The 21,011-nt window shown below is 48.6% G+C and overlaps 1 protein-coding gene across 1 annotated transcript in view; it reads left to right on the top strand.

Moving 5' to 3' along the window:
- Nucleotides 1-21,011, top strand: part of ALDH16A1 (aldehyde dehydrogenase 16 family member A1) — a 680,379-nt gene that overhangs the window by 228,099 nt on the left and 431,269 nt on the right. Inside the window, exons 10-11 of the mRNA XM_085616325.1 lie at nt 11,157-11,293; nt 14,915-15,020. Coding sequence (XP_085472451.1) covers nt 11,157-11,293; nt 14,915-15,020 — 243 coding nt within the window. The remainder of the gene's footprint in view (nt 1-11,156; nt 11,294-14,914; nt 15,021-21,011) is intronic.

Raw genomic sequence — 21,011 nt, 5'->3', positions numbered from 1 at the left:
ATATCCACTATCTACAGCTTCTAGCAGTGTTTCTAGTGCTGAAAGCTTTTCAGTCTCATCTCACAGGCAAAATTGTCCTAGTCTACACAGACATGACTGCAATGTACTATGTACAAAAATAAGGAGGAACGCACTCTCTCCAACTGTCACACCTGTTTCAGACAATTTGGAAATGGGCAATACATCACAAGATTCACCTTCTGGCAGAACACCTCCTAGGAGTGAACAATCAAATTGCCGACCTCCATAAAAAGCGGCAGCGTAGATTGTGCCCCATTTATTAAATATGTACACAGACAGTTTGGGGAAGGGGATCCTACCAAGAGATCAAAGGTTGGCCACTATAGGGACTATCCACAAACCCCATAAACCACCGCACGAGTGTGCATCCTACAGACCGATCTCCTTGATCAACGCGGAGGCAAAGATTTTGGCAAAAGTGTTGGCAACAAGGTTGCAGGCATATCTAGCCACAATAATACACCGGACCAATCTGGCTTTATGCCCAATCGAAACACCGCCCTGAATCTACGGCGCCTCCACGGTGTCCTTGCACGCAAACCCACTATAGAGGAGGAGGCTGTTCTTCTATCGCTGGATGCCAAAATGGCATTTGATCTGGTGGAGTGGCCCTTCCTTTTTGCAGTCCTTCAGCATGTAGGATTCGGCCCCAAGTTCTGTGCCTGGATCAAATTGCTTTACACACGCCCTCTAGCCCAGGTCGTAGTAAATGGCCACATATCGACCACCTTTCCGCTGGGGCGGGGAACAAGGCAGGGATGCCCCCTCTCACCGCTTCTTTTTGCATTGGTGCTGGAGCCTTTGGTGGCCTGGATTCGACAGGACCATGTTATCCGTGGTCTGAAATGGGCAAGGGGATGGGAGGATCGCATATCCTTATATGCAGACGATATCCTGCTATACCTGGCGTCCCCAGCGCGCTCAATCAATTGTCTCTTAGACATATGTACATCCTACGGCCGAGCGTCCGGATATACTATTAACTGGGCGAAATCGCACCTCTATGTACTACAGGGCTCCCCACCGCGGCTTCCAGGGAGATGTAAGATACAGATAGCGGAGGAGGGTTTCAAATATCTGGGAATATATGTCACAACTGACAGGGCGCAATTTATCGCGGAGAATCTCACGCAGCCCCTTACGCGGCTTCGTCGTGATGTCAAGCATTGGTGCTCCCTTCCACTGACGCTGCTGGGCAGAGCGGCCCTCTTCAAAATTATGGCTCTCCCCCGATTCTTGTACGCATTACAAAACACGCCTTTTCCGGTCTCCCACGCGTATTTTGCAACAATAAACGCTGAAGTCACCAGCCTATTATGGGAAGGAAAGGCACCACGAATAGCATTACATAAATTAACAAAAGGCTGCTATGATGGAGGCATTGCCCTCCCTAACATAAAAATATACTACTGGGCCTCGCAGCTTGTAGTTATAAACCAGTGGCTCCACGCACCAGGAGATGATCCAGCGTACCGAATGGACCGGCGACTGCTGGGCGAGGGTGGAGTCATGGGGGCATTATATAACAAGAGTAAGAGACACAACCTCACGGGCCCAACGACACACACTATACAAGTATGGCATGAGGCGCAGAGGAACCTGGGATGGGAAGGAAAGGTAACGCAGGCTATGCCATTATGGGACGCAAAGAGGCTGGGTAGGCTGCGTAACACTAAAGGATTTAGGCAGTGGGACCTGATAGGGATCTCGCGAGTCGGGGACCTCTGGAAGAAGGGAGAGGTGCTAACATTCGATCAATTACAGACTGCTTATGACATGGCGGACACCGAACGATTCCGCTACACACAAATCGGGCACGCGCTTATGGCAGAGATCGCACCAGGCACATGGCTGGCGGAAGCCTCACCCTGGAGGATAGACTCCTTACAGACCATCTTACCAAAAGAGCCATATCTCAGACCTATCGTAAAATTATAAACAATCAGCCGGACCCCCTGGTAGCCCTTAAAGCGAAGTGGGAGAAAGAACTAGGAGACCTTGACTAGGCGGAATGGCAGGAGGGCATATCTTCCCCCAGGGAGGTAGCGATACCATCCAAACTCAAACTGATTCAGTTGAAAATACCTCACCGCACGTACTATACCCGAACTCTCCTATACAAACACAAGCAGACAGACTCACCATTATGTCTTTGACAATGCGGACAGGAGGGGACTCTCTTTCACACCTTATGGATGTGTCCCATAGTGATCCAATACTGGAAGACGGTAATGCGTACACTTGCTCAGGTAACAAAAACCACGACGCTCCCAGAACCCAGAAGGTGCCTCCTTAACATATGGGAACCCACGGATCTTAACCGCTCAATGCAAACGTGGGTAACAATAGGCATGATGGTGGCAAAACGAAATATAGCGCAGAGGTGGGGATCCAGACAGACCCCTACCCTCCCCCAGTGGTGTGGAGACATGAATACCATCATGATTGCGGAAAAGGCAGTGTATGTCCACAGAGGGTGCCCCAAGAAATGGACACAGATATGGGGGAGATGGAACAGTTATCGAGGGGATATATGCGAACCCCCTAGGGAGAACTCCGATTCAGAACTCGGTGAATAGGCAGGTTGAGGGAATATATGGGAAAAGGGTGGGCAATGATGAAGTCCTGGATAGAGCACTGACTCGGAGAAACGAGATAAAGTATTCGCATATTACCGTAATGCTGTATTTGATGTGGAATAAAACTGCAGGTACTTGTGGAATGATCCTCACTGTATGCAATGTCAAAGATTGTTATATATGGTATGGAAAAACCAATAAAAAGTTTTTTAAAAAAAAATTGCCGACCTCCTCACCAGAATGGGACAGCAAATACTTTCAACAGTTGGGATACCCACAAAAAGATCTTTTCGCCACATTAGACATCGCACAATTCCCAAACTTCACCTCCAGGTTCCCACACCCTCTCCCCAAAGGCAATGCTGTATGGATCAATTGGTCAGGAATATTTGCCTACGCTTTTCCGCCTCTCCCACTCTTTCAGTTTCTGGTTCAGAAACTCCAGCAAATATCACTCTCACTGATTTTGGTAGCTCCCACATGGGCCCATCAACCGTGGTACACCACCCTGTTAGAGCTCTCAGTAGTTCCACATCAAAAGCTACATCTCACCTCCAGTCTCCTCACTCAGAACCATGGAGAAATCAAGCATCCAAATCCCAATCAGTTAAGCAATTTGGCTCCTGAAGTCATAGAATTTGGGTATTTAAATTTACCACCACCCTGTCTGACTATTCTGAAAAAAGCAAGAAAACCTACTACCAGAGCTTGCTATGCAGTAAAATGGAAATGATTCGTTGTTTACTACAATAACAACAAAATTATACCTCCTAGATACTTCTCCTCAGGACATTGTTACCTTTTAAGCCCATAGCAATGTGGGCTAGCCTACAAATCTATTAGGTTGCACCTTGCAGCAGAAGCTGCGTATTTACAAAACAGACAACATTTGTCTTTGTTCAAGGTTCCTATCATCAAAGCATTTATGGAGGGCTTAAAAAGAGTTATACCACCACAAATTCCACCAGCACCAGTGTGGAATCTTAATATTGTACTTACAAGACTTATGGGTCCACCCTTTGAACCGCTACACAAGTGTCTTTTACAGTTTCTCGCCTGGAAGGTTGCATTCCTCCTTGCAGTCACTTCATTAAGGAGAGTGGTGAGCTACAGGCATTAACTTTAGCAGAACCTTTATTTCTGTTCCATAAAGATAGGGTAGTTCTTTGCACCCATCCCAAATTCCTTCCCAAAGTGGTTTCTGCTTTCCATATTAACTATTCAGTTGAGTTACCTGTGTTCTTTCCTTAACCTGATTCAGTTGCAGAACGAGCTCTTGACGTCAAAAGAGCTTTATTGTATTAGATCGAAAGAATACAAGATTTTTGCAAAACAAACATAAGATTTTCACAACTGTTTGTTACACCACCTCACAAAGGTAATCCTATTTCTAAATCTAGCATTTCAAGATGAATTATTAAGTGCATTCAAACTTGCTACGTAAATGCCAAAATAATTTTATCTATACCCCCTGGAGCGCATTCCACTCGCAAAATAGGGGCATCCATGGCCTTTTTTAGGTAAAATTCCTATAGCTTACATTTGTAAAGCAGCAACATGGTCTACATCACACACTTACCAAACACTATTGTGTGGATGTACTAGCATGCCAACAAGCCAATGTAGGACAGGCAGTGCTAAAAACACGTTTCCATACAACTGCAACATCGACTTGTTAGCCATTGCTTTGGGAGAATACTACTATATAGTGTATGCAAAGCATGTGTATCTACAGCACACATGCCTCGAACGGATAATGTTACTTACCCAGTAAGCATCTGTTGGCAGGTAGTGCTGTAGATTTAAATGCGTCCACCCTCCTCCCCGGGCACCTGTAGTTGTTGCAGTTCTCATTATTCAGGTTATCTACGCATGGACATCTCTTTACTGCACTCACTTACTTCAATCTCATACTCTTGCGAGAAAACAATCCAACAATGGAGTTGATGCCCATGCGCACTATCACCGAAAGGAGGAGTCACCTTACCTCGTGACTGAAAGACTTTTTCGAGGAAAAATAAATTGCAAACATCCAGACCCAACACTAGATGGCAGGTGTATGCAAAGGATGTGAATCTTTAGCTTTACATGCCAAGAACAGATGCTTACTGGGTAAGTAACATTATCCTTCTAATTGATACTTCTAATAGCAAATTCCTCACAGTGTGAATATTTGCCTAGCATCAGATTGGATCCGAAAACTTTGATAAAGTACTCCTGCGCACTGATAGGTGGCATTGTGCAACGTTTCACCATCGTTCTTTGCTAGAAGCACCCCCCATGCATGCTGACATCGATTCCATTGTCTCTGAACCTTTAGATGTGGATTTAGAGCTTCTACTTGGTCTGCAAGACACTTTTTGCCATTGCAGGATGCGTGTTCTGGTGCAGAGAAAAGTGAAGAGTTGACATGGCACACATCCCTATGTGGCATGCCTGCAAACCACTGCCTGTGGCCGAGGTAAGCCACCCCTCTGGCAGGGTGCCCTAGACCACATGTGCACATGTGAGGGTACAGTTGCATGAACCCTGTACCCCTACAGTGGGAAAATCCTTTCTTAGATTTTGTAAGTGCAGTGAAGCCATAAAGAGTATATGGTCTGGGAGTTGGTCATTACGAACGCCACAGCTCCATATTGGCTTCACTGAAGCCTGGGAAGTTTGGTAGCAAACTTCTCAGCACATTAAACCCACACTGTTGCTAGTGTGGGATTTAATGTAAAATACACACAGATGGCATCTTTGAGATGCTCCCTGAAACACGACTAGCCCTGGTAAGGTTCCTGAATGGCTGCCCATCATTTGCCACCACCAGACAGTTTTCTAGATCCCTGGGTAGAGAGTCTCTGCTCTCTGGGTCCCGAGACAAAGCCCATCCTGGGCAGAGGTGTAATGCCTTCTCTCCCAGGATGGGCTGGGTCTACGAAGGGGAAGCTTCAGATTCGTGCCGCCTTTGTGAGCCTACCCTGCCTTTTGCTGCCCCCAGCAACAGACTCACACTAGTTCTAACCCCCACTTTAGGCGGGAGAATCTGCAGGAAAACAATGTTAGGAGGAGAGGTGTGCCCATCTTTGCCAACCCCACCCCTCAGGTGGGGGAGGAGAGGTGAAGCACACATCTCAGTCCCCTCCATCTTGGAGATGAGGGAACCCAACCAATTAGGAAGAGCCTCATGCCCCCTCCCACTGGAGGGTGGCATAATAAGGGCTGTACTCACCCCAAGTAAGGGACCTGCACACCCCTGTAACGTTCCTAAATTTAATATTTAGAGGCAACCCTGAACCTTGCCTCCTCAGATTTGAGGAAGAATGGAGGACCGAAGAGCCGTGCTGACCCAGGAAGAAGAGTACACCAACTGCTCTGACCCCAGCCCCACCGGCCTGCCCCAACTCCGACCGGACTACATCAGAAACCCCAGCGTGTCCAGCAGCCCCCCAGAGCCCGGAGGACCTGCCCTGCACTCTTCAGTAAGACTCTGTTTCCCGTGAGCAGCGGATTTGCTCAACAAAGACTCCAATACCAGAACCCAGATCCAGGTGGCTCTGCGGTTTTGCACCACTTTGCACGTGACTCCCATGGCCCGAGTTCAAGTGGCCCAACATCATGAAAAAGACTTCCCAACGATCCTGACCTGGGATCTTTCCCGACCTCTCATGTTTCAAGCCGATGCCTGCAGCCTCAACCTGATGGGGCCCTCCCGACCTCAAGCGGAACTGGTAGGAAGACCCGACGCCAGAAGACACCTCTGCCCCCGATGCCATACGGCCATGGCCTTGGGTGGCCCATCCGATGGTGTCCAGGCATTCCCTAAGTACCCAACTTGCCTCTCCAGCCGCTGGTCGCCTCCAGGAAGCCTCCATGACAGAGCCTGCAGCATATTTTCCCAAGCCGTAGCTCTCCGTTTAAATCCACAGGTCACCCAATGTCTTCTTGGGACACTGCATCCAATCGCCTTTGTGTCGCTGGTGTTGCACCTCCTGTGCTGATTGTTGGCCCCTGCGGTGCTGATCCTAAACCCGGGAGCTAAGCAGCCCCTGACCAAAAGCACTCTTAGCCCCATTGGCTAACCTGGGGCCCCTACACTCTGAACCCGGCCACCCGAGTGCCGCTGGTGGTGCAATCTGAGTGCCTACCTGAACCTTGGAGAACCTATGTTCTTCCCCCCCCAAAACGATTGCAGGTCATTTACTTACCTGCAAATCGCTAACCTTCTTTTCCCAATAGCAGCCAATTTTAGGAATTCTAAAATGTTGTGTTGAACTGTTTTTGTATGGAAGAAAAGTAACTGTATCTTAAACCTGAAAAAGTCTTACTTACCTTTGTATTATAGGATCCATGGTGTGATATCTAGACATATCACCCTGAGTAGTCCATGTAATCCAAAAGTAACGCAAAAGTAATCTGTATGTAATTTATACTGTTTTAAAAGCAAATATAAACCTCTAACGGTTGCAAATCCATTCCCAATTGCCTTTTATTGTACAGTTTTAAAATTAAAAATGTACATTTTACCTACCTGTACCAAGTCCTGCTTGGTTCTAGAAATAAAAATAAGTATGCATTTTGTATACTTACCCAATTAGTCTGGATTTTATCCCTGAGTGTGTGTAATCAGTTCTTGATTGAGTAAATACACCAAAAGCTCAACACACCCTCCTGATAAGCCTAACTGCTTGATCACACTACCACACAGAGAGCTGTTAGTTATGATCTAATTTAGCCTCTGCTATACCTCTGGGTATCCCCTGGACTCTGAGCACACTATACCTTGCTCTAGTATAGTACATACAGAGCCAGCTTCCTACAACTATATGCTATTTTGCATGTTTCATTCCATATTTAGGAAGCTGCTTATTATACCTTTTTTTTAAAAAAGAAAACAGGCCAGTTTTAGACAATGTAGAGCAGTCTTCTTTGCTCTGTATTATTGATTATGCCAGCACATCTTTTATTGTATTATGTAAGTTTGTATTATGTTTTATTGTATCTTTTATGGTCTTTTATCTTTTGTGGTCATTTGATGATCGAATAAAAAATGATGAAGTCTCTTTCCAACTCACTCACGCTCTCACTTACTCATTCTCACTCCCACTCATTGTCACACACATAGATGCACACACCCTCTGTGGTTATTACTCTCACTCACACACACACTCACCCATTCATACTCACCCATTCACACTCACCCATTCACACTCACTGACTCTCACTCCCATTTCCTCAAGTACTGGCACACTGCTCTGATGAATAGGATTCAGTAGGGCCCTTGGGCATCTGGTCCCTGGTGCATCTGCACCTGCTGCACCATTGATAGCTCCACCTCGGACTCACTACCAGTTACTCAATATCTTCTCTCACTCCATTCCCTTGTGCTCACTTTCACTTACCCATACTCTCTCTTTCCCTCTCCAATACAATAATGCACATTCACTCTCACTCAATCTCATTCATTCTCAGTCACTCACAAACACACATTGACATTTGATTGCCAACAAGGAGCCAGGCAGAGCAGCAGGGCCAAGATCAAGAAACCCTCCTTCCAGCTTCTTAATAGGACAGGTAGCAGAAGGTGGGACAGAGTTTGGTATCCTACCCACGTGGCTCAGTTTGGCTCCTCCTTGACCTCAGTGATGCACTGATGTGTGCCCTGACATCTCTATTTTAGCATATGCTGCCTGAGGCATGTGCAGGATGCCAGCTAATTAAAATGGCTTGTGCCTGAGCGAGATCATTGCAATTTAATTGAGCAATCCTAGCATCAACCTACAAGGTGCAGTATTTCTTTTTTTTTTTTTTTTTTTTTTTTTTTTTTGAAAAACCTTTATTGACGTTTCAATCATTTACACGTATGGGCCTACAACCCCCCGGGGCCGGCCGCTAAGCAATCAGAACAATAAAAGCACGTGTAAACACAGGCGGCACCTCGGAGAGCAAAGTCTACAATACAGTATAGTCCGGCCAATGAGCCGCTCAGGTAGGACACCAGGAGAGAAAAGGTTTTTCATTTTATGATAAAACAAAACAGTAGGATCAGGTGCCAAACAGTTTCCCAACAGCGATAAGGGCTAGGATAAGAGACGCAAGCAGCAAGCAGCAATACATTGAATCAATGGCGCAGACACGGGAAAGTACGGATAGGGAGAAATATCAAAGATAGTTGCGCCTACAGGTCCCCGTACCTAAAGCCCAGCGAACCCCCCCGGAAACTGTGGCACACATTAAGAGCAAGCGATTCACGATAAGAGAGGTGTACCGCGCTGATCCCAGAAAAACAAGCAAAAAGGAACAGAGAAGAAAAAGGAGGCCATGGAAAAAGAGATAAAGACTAAAGAGTCCCCTCCCCCATCCCCCCACCCTGCACCTCTGCGAATGAGTATGGCCCCACCCCCCAGCAGTGTGCCTGTCGCCCTGGAACTAGACCCGAAATATAGAAGAGACAGGGAAAAAAGGAGTAAGAAAGAGCCCCCCCCAGACGGGGGGGCGGAAGAAATGTAATAAAACTGGAGGAGGGCCTTCAAAACATACCCCCGGCTTCTCCCTCCCGCACGGTGAAGTCTCCCCACGGCAAACAATTAGCAGCACCAAGTTGATCATATCAAAAAAAGGAGGGAGGGAGTGGGGAGCATTATGCACCAACTATGCGAATAACCATGAGAGCACGCAACCATGAGTCCGCCTGTCTACTAGGTGACCACTCCCGAAGGATCAGCCTCAGCCTTGACCGCTCTTTGCAATTCTGCCCATGCCTGCCCCTCGACCCAACACCATGTCCGATGTCCCAAGGTACAGGAGTGTCCAAAAACAGTCGGGAAGCGACGCACACAGGTGGGGTGGAAGTCTCTGAGCATCAGCACGGACCGCTTCATGGGGGGGCGTCTTTTCCAGTGCTGCCCCAGGATTTACACTGCACACAAGGTCCAGACAGGCTGAAGCAGTCGAATGAGACACACGCTGCCGGAATCGTCCCTGGGCCGCCAGAGACCGCGCACGGGACAAGGCCTCCATCTTCCGCTCAGGTCCAATACCTCCGGAGCAGAGCAAGCCCACAGTTAGCCGACCACACGGTAGCATACTGTCCGGAGTGTCCGGCTGTACACTAATCGCGGGGGGGGCCGCAACATCTTCCTCCTGTGTGCAGTGTGGAAAGCCACTGTGTACTGGTGGACCAGCATGCCGCCACTGTCCCAACGCTGATACCACACCATCTAGCTTCCTCCCCAGGACCCCGGCGCCATGAGCCAAGGAGTAATGAAGGGCACCAAGGGCCTCCAGGAGGTCGCCGTACCCCAGGGCAGCTCTCTCCGATCGCTCTGCCACACTCCCGACCGTCACACACCCCCAGTCCCGCTGCGTCCCAGCGGACAGGATGGTAGGCTGCATAGTGACAAAATGGCCGCTGGGAAGGCCCGACTCGTATTGGGGCCAGGACCCCGGGACCAACGCCTCAAGGTCCACGTCGCTGAAGACAAGGATCCTGGGGGAGGAACAGATGCAACCGTTGCGCGGTCACGGGCAATAGTCGTCTCCGCCACGGACCAGCTCCCGCAAAAAGCCGGGAGCAGCCCGCAAGGATCAGGGCGAACCAGGGACGGCGTCCGGCCAGCTCACAGTCAAAGGCAGGGGCAAACACCACAGAATCCGAGAATCGCACACCCGGGCATGTCTTCGGTCCGCAGCGCTCAGCAGGGGGGGAGCGACCACAGCAAAATGCAGGCCGAGGGGAGCAACACTCCGGCGGACCGACTCCACCCAGTCACCACAGGCCGCTGTTGTTAAACTGCCGCCCGGCCAAGGCGTCCACTCGAGGTCCCGGCTTCGGGACTGCACGGGCCGCAAAGTTCAATCGCTGATTTCTCCGGCGGTACTGCAGTCAGAAACCTCAGGATCACACGATCGGTTGCCACTTTCGTTTACAAACACGATCGCGTAGCGCAGAATAAGGATCTCATGCAGGATATCCGTGCGGGATGCGGAGGTTCACGGAGCCGGGAATCTACGCTGCCGTCCCGGTCGCCATCTTGGCTCCTCCTCAAGGTGCAGTATTTCTAAACATTATTCTGTAGATATCCTACCACCTTACTGCAGTCTAGAGCCTAGGCCAAGAGGGCTGACCTGCACAGTGTACATGAAAAGACAAACGTTGTATTTTCATTATTATTGCTAAATGAACTCAGTAATGTTGGGCACAGTCGAGAAGCGCAAAGTGACCGCTCCCAGGAAGCAGGGCTGCGCCTTGAAGCTCCTGTTAAGGAGCCATCACTTATAATAGTCAGCATGAGTAGTTAAGCCACATATTTTTATTAAAGCTCTTGAAAATAGCATGAAACAAACCCAACAGACAGAGTTGTGTGAATTCGGCAGATTGGAAAATAGACTCGTTCCCATGACATTTTGGTTGTGAGTGGTTGTGTTGCCATTTCCTGTGAAGTTTGAGTGTTGTTTTTTCTAATTACCCTACCGAACAGGCTTTGAATATTATGGACAAACGTCAGAAGATGTAATCTATGAATTGTGGCTTCTGTACTAGATCTTTACAAATATCTCTTATTCTTGCAGATCTTTGGACCTGTGCTAGTTGCAATGACATTCCGGACTGCAAAGGAGGCCATTGCTCTGGGGAATAACACGCCATATGGACTGGCTGCCAGCGTGTGGACCGAAAACCTGCCCCTGGCGCTGGAAGTGGCCCTCAGGTAACAAAGGCCCTCCTTGAGCAAGTGTGTATGGAGTGCTTGTGAGCGAATGCGTGCATGTGTAAATGTGTGTGGGCGCGTCTGGACACAGGTGTGGGTGATGTGCCTGCCTTCATCTCTTTCGCTGACTGTCTCTGTGCATATTAACGTGTATGTTCCGTTGCACGTGGCCCAATGTACACAGTCGATGCCCACTTGAAGTGTGAGGGTTTGAGGAGGACTGGGATGTCATGAAGGAATATGGGGATAAAGCAGGTGGGACAGGCCCTAAAACCATTAATACAGCCAGCTAACTATGAGCCCAATAAGCTAATGGACAGTCATCCCCTGCCCACAGCACCCACTTCAGGGTACCTTGAAAACCAGCGTATTACTGCCTTTTTGCTTGAAAATGAATGAGTGTAGGAAAAGAGAAACGTGTTTTTAATGCTTGGTGTTCAGGACACATCTTTCGCCCCTCCTCCCTCAGTCTTACATTTGAACCCATGCTGGCCTCTCCCAGTTGCAGCTGCACAGCCGCTGTCCATCCTGTTCTTGCTGCTCCCGCGTGTGGGACAGAAGTTTGAACAGTCAAATTAAACATTAGAAGGTCTTTGTACATGAATGTGATGAAATCATTTCCATACCACCTATTCACTTGAACACACCAAATATTATGCATGTCTTTTTTAGTGTGAGGGTCCCTGTCCCTAGGAGGTAACAGAGCACTTCCGAGATTTAGCCAGTGTGTGCTGCTGCTGTAGTTTTCAGTGCCACGCGTCGAGGCTCATTAATAGCACTGATTATTATTTATGGAACATTTAACTGAGGATTTAATGACTATGTTTAGTTATGGTAATAGAGAAACTGCATCAGCAAAACAGGTTTCTTTGAGTTTTCCGGAATATACAGGACAGAACATACGGATAGAATGTATATAAATTTGTGTGCGGGGGCTCTGGAACGGTGATGGCAGAGTCGGCAGGCACATTGAGGCGAGTTTCGAGTTCTTCCTGAGGGTGTCAACCTGAGGGAGCAGGGCTCGAGCCTCTGAGAGTTGGTGTGTGAGTAGCTACGATGACTATGCACCTGTATGCCTGTGAGCCAGGCTAGATCCTCATGTGGAAGAGTAATGTGATTATATATGTCTGTAGATGCCCTGGCGAGGAGCTGCATGGGGTGGTCACAATGGAGCAGTGTCAGGGAGCCCGGTGAGCTAGAGCAGTGTCGGGGAGCCTGATGAGCTAGAGCAGTGTCGGGGAGCCCGGTGTGCTAGAGCAGTGTCGGAGAGCCCGGTGAGCTAGACAAGTGTTGGGGAGCCTGGGGAGCCCGGTGAGCTAGAGAAGTGTCGGGGAGCCCGGTGAGCTAGAGAAGTGTCGGGGAGCCCGGTGAGCTAGAGAAGTGTCGGGGAGCCCGGTGAGCTAGAGAAGTGTCGGGGAGCCCGGTGAGCTAGAGAAGTGTCGGGGAGCCCGGTGAGCGAGAGAAGTGTCGGGGAGCCCGGTGAGCGAAAGAAGTGTCGGGGAGCCCGGTGAGCGAAAGAAGTGTCGGGGAGCCCGGTGAGCGAAAGAAGTGTCGGGGAGCCCGGTGAGCGAAAGAAGTGTCGGGGAGCCCGGTGAGCGAAAGAAGTGTCGGGGAGCCCGGTGAGCGAAAGAAGTGTCGGGGAGCCCGGTGAGCGAAAGAAGTGTCAGGGAGCCCGGTGAGCTAGCCCCGTGAGCTAGAGAAGTGTCGGGGAGCCCGGTGAGCTAGAGAAACGTCCGGGAGCCCGGTAAGCTAGAGAAACGTCCGGGAGCCCTGTGAGCTAGAGAAACGTCGGGGAGCCCTGTGAGCTAGAGAAGCGTCGGGGAGCCCGGTGAGCTAGAGAAGCGTCGGGGAGCCCGGTGAGCTAGAGAAGCGTCGGGGAGCCCGGTGAGCTAGAGAAACGTCGGGGAGATCGGTGAGCTAGAGAAGCGTCGGGGAGATCGGTGAGCTAGAGAAGCATCAGGGAGCCCGATGAGCTAGAGAAGCGCTGGGTGGCCCGGCGAGCTAGAGAAGCGCCGGGTCGCCCGGCGAGCTAGAGAAGCGCTGGGTCGCCCGGAGAGCTAGAGAAGCGCTGGGTCGCCCGGAGAGCTAGAGAAGCGCTGGGTCGCCCGGAGAGCTAGAGCAGCGTCGGGGAGCCCGGTGAGCTAGAGAAGGGTCGGAGAGATCAGTGAGCTAGAGAAGCTTTGGGGAGCCCGATGAGCTAGTGAAGCGCTGGGTCGCCTGGTGAGCTAGGGAAGCGCCGGGGAGCCCGGGGAGCTAGAGAAGCACCGGGGAGTTAGAGAAGCGTTGGGGAGCCCGGTGAGCTAGAGAAGTGTCAGGGAGCCCGGTGAGCTAGAGAAGCGCCGGGGATCCCGGTGAGCTAGAGAAGCGCTGGGTCGCCCGGAGAGCTAGAGAAGCGCTGGGTCGCCCGGAGAGCTAGAGAAGCGCTGGGTCGCCCGGTGAGCTAGAGAAGCGCTGGGGAGCCCGGTGAGCTAGAGAAGTGTCGGGGAGCCCGGTGAGCTAGAGAAGTGTCGGGAAGTGAGCCCAGTGAGCAAAAGAAGTGTCAGGGAGCCCGGTAATCTAGTCCCGTGAGCTAGAGAAGTGTTGGGGAGCCCGGTGAGCTGGAGAAGTGTCGGGGAGCCCGGTGAGCTAGAGAAGCGCCGGGGAGGCCAGTGAGCTAGAGAGGCGCCGGGGAGCTCGGTGAGCCAGAGAAGCGTCGGGGAGCCCGATGAGCTAAAGAAGCGCTGGGTCGCCTGATGAGCTAGAGAAGCGTCGGGGAACCCGGTGAGCTAAAGAAGCGTCGGGGAATCCGGTGAGCTAGAGCAGCGTCGGGGAGCCTGGCGAGCTAGAGCAGCGTCGGGGAGCCCGGTGAGCTAGAGAAGCGTCGGAGAGATCAGTGAGCTAGAGAAGCTTCGGGGAGCCCGATGAGCTAGTGAAGCGCTGGGTTGCCTGGTGAGCTAGGGAAGCGCCGGGGAGCCCGGGGAGCTAGAGAAGCACCGGGGAGTTAGAGAAGCGTTGGGGAGCCCGGTGAGCTAGAGAAGTGTCAGGGAGCCCGGTGAGCTAGAGAAGCGCCGGGGATCCCGGTGAGCTAGAGAAGCGCCGGGGATCCCGGTGAGCTAGAGAAGTGTCTGGGAGACCAGTGAGGCCGAGAAGTGCCGGGGAGACCGGTGACCTAGCTGCTGCCTGGATCACTTTCAGCAAGGGCGGGAGCGGAAGATCGGGTTTAGTTTAGAAAAAAGGTTTGATTTTGTGCTGTAAAGTGATTTGCTACCAGGCCGTTTGAGCTTGACGAGCCCTTTGCAAGAGAGGTGGATGTCTATGTTAACACAATTCTACTTTGTTGATTAGAGCAGGTTCTTTTGTAGTTGGGTTGAGCACGTGGTGTCAGTTTTAGCAGTGTGGTATGTGCTGTTCGCTTATCAGTGAGGGGTGCTGTTGCTTTGGGCTGGTAGTTAGTTGTCCTGCGCTCCAAATGTATATATTCCTTAGGAGCCAAGATGGATCCACTAGAACTTAAAATGGTACAATATATAGTAGCGGTAGTTTAATGAGCTCTCGGAGGAAATCGTGTCGGGAAGATTAGGCGGTCTCAATTGAGGGAGAATGAGAGTGACTGACCATTATCACTTTTGTGTTCTTTCATAGCCTGAAAGCCGGGACCGTGTGGGTGAACGGTCACAATATGTTTGATGCCGCTGCCGGTTTCGGAGGGTACAAGGAGAGCGGGTTCGGCCGAGATGGGGGTAAAGAGGTGAGTGTCCGCCCCTTCTGTTTCCGTCGTTTTTCCGTCGTCCTTCTAAAGCTATCTATCTCACTGCAAAGGCGCGATATTCGTCCGTCTGCGTGGGTGCAGTTACCCTTCAGGCCAGAAGAGGGAAGCAAAGAGCTATCTAGTTTACTGAGCTCTGAGCGTGTACTCGACATGTTGCGTCTCGTTGTCAGGCTATATATTATATAACCTCAGGCATGCCTTTCATAGCTGCCAACGTTTCAAATTGCCATGTGTGACATTTTCATAATTTCAGTGTAATTATGAGTGACATTTCAACGACTGAGTGACACTTTCTCGCAAGCATAAAATCAAACAATGAAGACGAGGGAAACATAAAAATATCAGAAATGTGGCTCATTTTAGCAACGAGAAACTATAAGGTCTTAAAACTGCTGCAAATGCCTGAGTTGGCTGACTCATAATTATCAAAATATCACACATGGCAATCTGAAAGCTTGGCAGCTGTGAAAGAGGGCGCGGGCATCACTTCACATGACATAGCATTGAAGACCGTGCCCATTCTTGACACCGAGTTTTCTTTACTTACATATTTCATAAAAGTGATAGTAAGTATGTGTTTTATTCCATTGCTATTTTATTGCTTCTCTTGTACAATGCTGATCATATAATAAACTTGTGAATTTTGGATTGCATAATGTATTGACTAATAAGAATAAAAAGGCAGAAACAATGCCAATTAGGAAAAGATAAGGAGCATGATGAAACAAGGAGAATAAAACAAATCACTTTTACCAGGTAGTGTTTGTTGTCCAAGACGAGGTCATGCAAAAATGAATGCGATGGGAACAGGCTTATCACTTGGAGTGGGGTGAACGGAGTTAGTAAAGCTGCTACTGCAGTGGCCACCTTATTCATAAGCGAAAGCTGTTAGCAGGAAAGTAAGACTTGTGAAGTTACTACTATCTACCTCAGATGCCACCAGTAGAAAAAAATAAAAAACCTACATCTAGAAAGCAGGTCACATGGCTCCGCTAAGAATTAACACCAAAAAGAACCATAGGACTCTATAACAGGATGTGAGAGGCCCTAACAGAGTGCTCAGCTACCTCGTACGGATACCATGAATTAACTGACTGGCAGACTCTGGCCACCGCAGTCAGCAGTGTCATGACAGCATGATTGCTGGACAAGCCTCAGGAGAGGCTGTGTGAGACACATAGCGGTCACAGCCAGGCAGGCTGTATTGCTTCAAAATGTCACACCAGTAAAGTGAGCAGTCCTGGGGTCTGGTGCACCTCAGCTACACATTTAACTTACCTTCACAAGTCAAAATACTAAGAGAACTGCATGTACTCTGTAGCAAAGAGAAACAGTTTGTCATTTTTAAAACAGACTTACTGCATTCATCTTCTAGCCCGCACTGTCCAGACACTCAGTCCGCCTCTATACGTGCTCTCTAATCTGCTCTGGCACTGTCTGAGCGCAAGTTCAATCCGCATCACCAGTCGCGGCACAGCTCCCCGCTGAGTGCCCGCCTTGACTCAGGTGCGGCCATGATGCGCAGTGATGCTGCTGTCCACTCCACCGGTAAATATGCGCAGGCACTGGCAGCACACTGAGTATAATGCCGCCAGATGCCAGGACGTGGACAGCACACCACTCACTCCAGTCGGGTCTTGCGGCTTCTTGAATATCCAACCTCACTTCCTTCCAGACTAGGATGTGAGGTCACAGCCAAGACGTAACGACTGCCTGGGTCTCCGTACTATTGGGCAGTGAGTCAGTGATTTGATATCCACGCTGCGGGCGGGTATTTCAATTAATGCAGCCAGCAGGGCTAAAACAAGGATACATTGTAGCACTAAGCAGCAGCGGGGAGCAGCAGAGCCGTCGGCGCACAGGTGTCACAGGCGCCGGCGCTAGCAGCCTGTTCAGCTCTTGTAGCTGATTGAAATGGTGGCAGGCATTAAAATGCGTGACAATGCATTTCAGTGCAGTGACGCGGAACACCACACTGAAATGGGTTAGAGTCACACCTGATGCATGATACTTAGCAGGCATGGCCTTTTAAGTTCTAGTTCTATTTTATGTTTTTGTATGAATCTTTCTGTTGAAAACAGAAAGTAACAGTATACCTATCTGCTGAATACAATGGTGTATGTTCCAGTCTATGTTCCACATGCAATAGGGGTGTAACTTACCATGCCAATTGAGTTTGACTCGTATCTGAGTTGAACAGAATTGTTAGTTTTAAACGCTTGCAGTGTTTTCTTCGTGTGGCGCTAGGAGAGCTAACTTTCCAAAGGCATTTCGCAGGACACCTTGCACCGGTGTTGTCAGACTTTGAGGCTCGTCCCAAGCATAAAGCTGTCCAAGTACAAACCCAAATTCAGCCCAACGCAGAGCAGTATCAGCACAAAAACTAGCCCCGAGATGAAACTCTCACATTGTACAAAAATGGCCTCCATGCCAATATTTTGGAAGAGGGAAAGTGGTAGATTAAAACAATAATAATCGGGAGAATGTATTTCTGCCATTGACTTCTGTTGCGGCCTGCATCGGTTCTAATGGCATGTATGAGACTTGCAAATGTGTTTGCTGCTGCAGGATCAAAAGTCAGAAATTCAAATATAAGATATTTTCAATACCTGGAGCACAGAGAAATCGCTATGGCAGGCAGAAAGAGTGTGACAAAAATGTTGTGCACTTGCATTATCTTTGTCACACAAGACTAGCCCCTCCCATCTGAAGCCAGCCAAGTAATCCGGTTTTTGCTTGCAGGTAGCCTTGAAATCGGTAGTCTCCCGCCTGAATTGGGAGGGTTGGCATGTATGAAATAGCCTTCAGAAAACATTTTAATGTAAATTCTAAAGTCTATTTAATATACATATAGCAGGAGGAGGAACACTGGGCTACAATGGGCTTCTGCAATCTTGCCTCAATTCTATTAAAACTCTCATTTTGATGACCGGTCCCCACTGTAACCGAATTGGCTGTTATGTCACCACAAATACAAACTTTAGCCGGGAACTCCTGAATTAACTCTGTATGAGCAGATTATAATGAGCGGTAATGAAATCTGAGAACTGGAATGTCAAAGCTCTTTCAGCAGAGTGGCTCCAGAAAAGAACATTGAAGGGATCTTGCAGAGGTAGCACCGCACAATGACACATGTAGTAAGAAACAATCCTTGTGTTAAAGTATTCCCTGTATGACTTGTCTGGGAAGGTTTGCGTTCTATTAATTCACCTGAAAATATTCGAACAAAAAGCTTCTTTTACAAGGCATTCATGACAGTATGGGACAACAATAAAAATAAACATTGTGGCAGACAATTAACAAGTGTACTTAAATAGGAAGCATCAGTGTGAAAACTTAAACGATTAGACTACGAGTCCTGTTTGACAGCTTCTAGGGTCGCTGCAGTAAAATGAGAGGCCAGAAAAGAGACATTCACTTAGTGTGACCAATTTCCTTCCCTGCCTTCCACTCCAAAGTACTTCTCCATGACCACATAATCTGGCACTAAAAGTAGTACAGTATACCTGTGTTGTTGCCTCCATGTTACAGCACAAACCAGACAAAAGCTCCCAGTCTCAGCATGAAACAGATGCTACCCCTTTTCCCAGAACTTTCGGCAACACCCTCCCCGTGACATCTGAGCACCGAAGCCCTCTCAGATCTGCTGACCCAGTCATCATGTCTTTTGTCCTATCCAATCCATTCCCCTTCATCATTTGGGCTGTCCTGCTATCATGCTTTCGACACATTCACCATTCACCCTTCTTGAAACGTCTTCATCTGACTGGGTTCAGCAACTCGGCTCTGACCGAGCTAAGCTCATTTTTTTAGCAACAGGTGGAGCTGGGGAAAATGAGCTCATCACCTTTCTCTTTACCTTGTGGTGTTCCTAAGGGGTCTTCCCTCAGCCCCACGTTGTGTAATGTATATGTTAGCCCCCTCAACAAGCTCATTCAAAGTCAGGGACTATCTGTGTTCTCCTACGCCGATGATACACAGATAGGGGTTTCTATCTCATCGAACGCAGATAAAGAGGCCAGATATTTCTGTAACTGCATGTCCCAATTGGCGCTGTGGGTGCAGAATAATTGTCTGAAATTGAATACAGACAAAACAGATGTGCTGCTATTCGGAAAGTAGACCTCATTCTGGAACGATTCATGGTAGCCGTTGAGCCTAGGCACTCTACCTGCTCCGGTCCAGAAAGTTCAAAATTTGGGAGTCATATTTGACACATAATTATCTTTTTCTGAGCAAATAAACTCTATCACCTCATCTGTTTTTTGTGTGCCGAAGATTTTGAAAAAAATCTTTCCATTCATTCCCCATGACCTTCAGAAGACAGTTATATCAGCTCTTATTTTCTCTAAGCTAGACTACTGTAATGCTCTGTATCTGGGTGGTCAGAAATCTGCGATAAGGAAGCTGCAGACTCTGCAAAATGCAGCGGCGAGGCTGCTCCTAAAAATTCCTAAATGTAGTCCTGTGTCTGAATCATTGCAAAGTCTTCACTGGCTCCCAGTAAGAAAAAGGATTCTTTTTAAGGCCATGTGTATGGTTCACCCGGCCCTCCATCAGACCGTCCCAAAGTATCTACAACATTGTTTCTCTTGGTATAAGCCAAGTAGGAACCTTGGATCCAGCTTCTTGTGCCTCGTTATCATTCGTAGATCAAACCAAGCAAGATGGAGGGCTAGGGCTTTCTCCATCTTTGCAGGTAAATTTGGGAATCTATTCGGTCTCACACCACGAGGTCAATCCTACCTGGTGCAATTTAGGAAGCAGCTGGAAACATGGCAATTTACCAAAGTAGTAGAATAAGCTGCTGCAAGAGCCATGTCGCGTCCTTATGACTTACCAGCGCCCTGTCCGCCCTCTTTTCTTTCAGTGCTACAACACCCTTGGGTATGTGCACGCTTTATAAAATGAATTTCATTCATGCCGTCGCTGACCTGGGCAATCCCATGAGCCTGTGTAGCTGTTTTATGCCAATCACCCACAATGGACTTTACATGGGGTGGGTCCTCAACCTGACTTTCTGATGGCTACCTATATTCATGTACTTCACTTTAAAGGCAAAATAACTTATTGATTTCTGATCAATGACTGTAACGTTTCACATGTTTTACTTCATCCCCAAGAATATTTTCTTTTTCCAGATTTTGGGTTTCTGTCGTTTTACTTTCATGCAACATATAGCTATGCTATAGCACATACTATGAACGGAGTCGCCTGATGGTGTCTGGGTGAGTTCAGATTGTGGATGGGCGCGATTGAGAGCCCTGAGGATGAAAGCACTAAGAGTTTCTTCCAGTGGGTCAATAAGGATTTCAGATTAAAAGCACATCCTTGGCCTATCTGCAGAGCACACAGATTAATGGTCACGTGTTTGGCAATTGCAAATTAAAGCAGCACCACACCTGTATTGCAGAATGCTGGGTCATGACAAGTTTTGCATGCCCATCTGGGCGAGGTGGTGCCAGGGCTGTAGGGCCCGTTTTATTACCATCTCTTTATAAAATCCTGCGTTTGCATACCCCACAATATCTTTTTCATCTTCAGCACCAGGTTCCACTTTCTCCTTCTGTACACATTTCCTTTAGTCAGGGCAGGAAGTGAGGGGGATCTGACAGCTATTATTGACCTGGATTGGTTGCAGCATCAGTGAAATATGCGGAATTTGTCACAGTGTAATCTGCTGACACCATAACTTTTTCAGCAGCAGCCGCACACTGTCTGCTTTACTTTCAGAGCAGCAAACTGCAGGGGATTTCTTATTCTCACTTCCATCCAAAACAAAGTCCTCAGTTAAAGGGCCATCAGCCTTCCTTTTGCTGGAGTTCCATCCTTGCTGAGTGCTATCTGGAGCCTAACTCCAAGATATCTATGTGATGGAAGGAAACAAAGACACTCAGCTTCTTATCACTTCATAAGTTCTTAAACAACACTATGATTTTGAGGCACACTTTTGACTTTGTTCATCACCTG

This window comes from Triturus cristatus, chromosome 7 (assembly GCF_964204655.1).
Source record: "Triturus cristatus chromosome 7, aTriCri1.1, whole genome shotgun sequence".
NCBI lineage: Eukaryota > Metazoa > Chordata > Amphibia > Caudata > Salamandridae > Triturus > Triturus cristatus.
The sequence above is the reverse complement of the archived record's forward strand: the minus strand, read 5'-3'. Positions and strand labels throughout refer to the sequence as shown.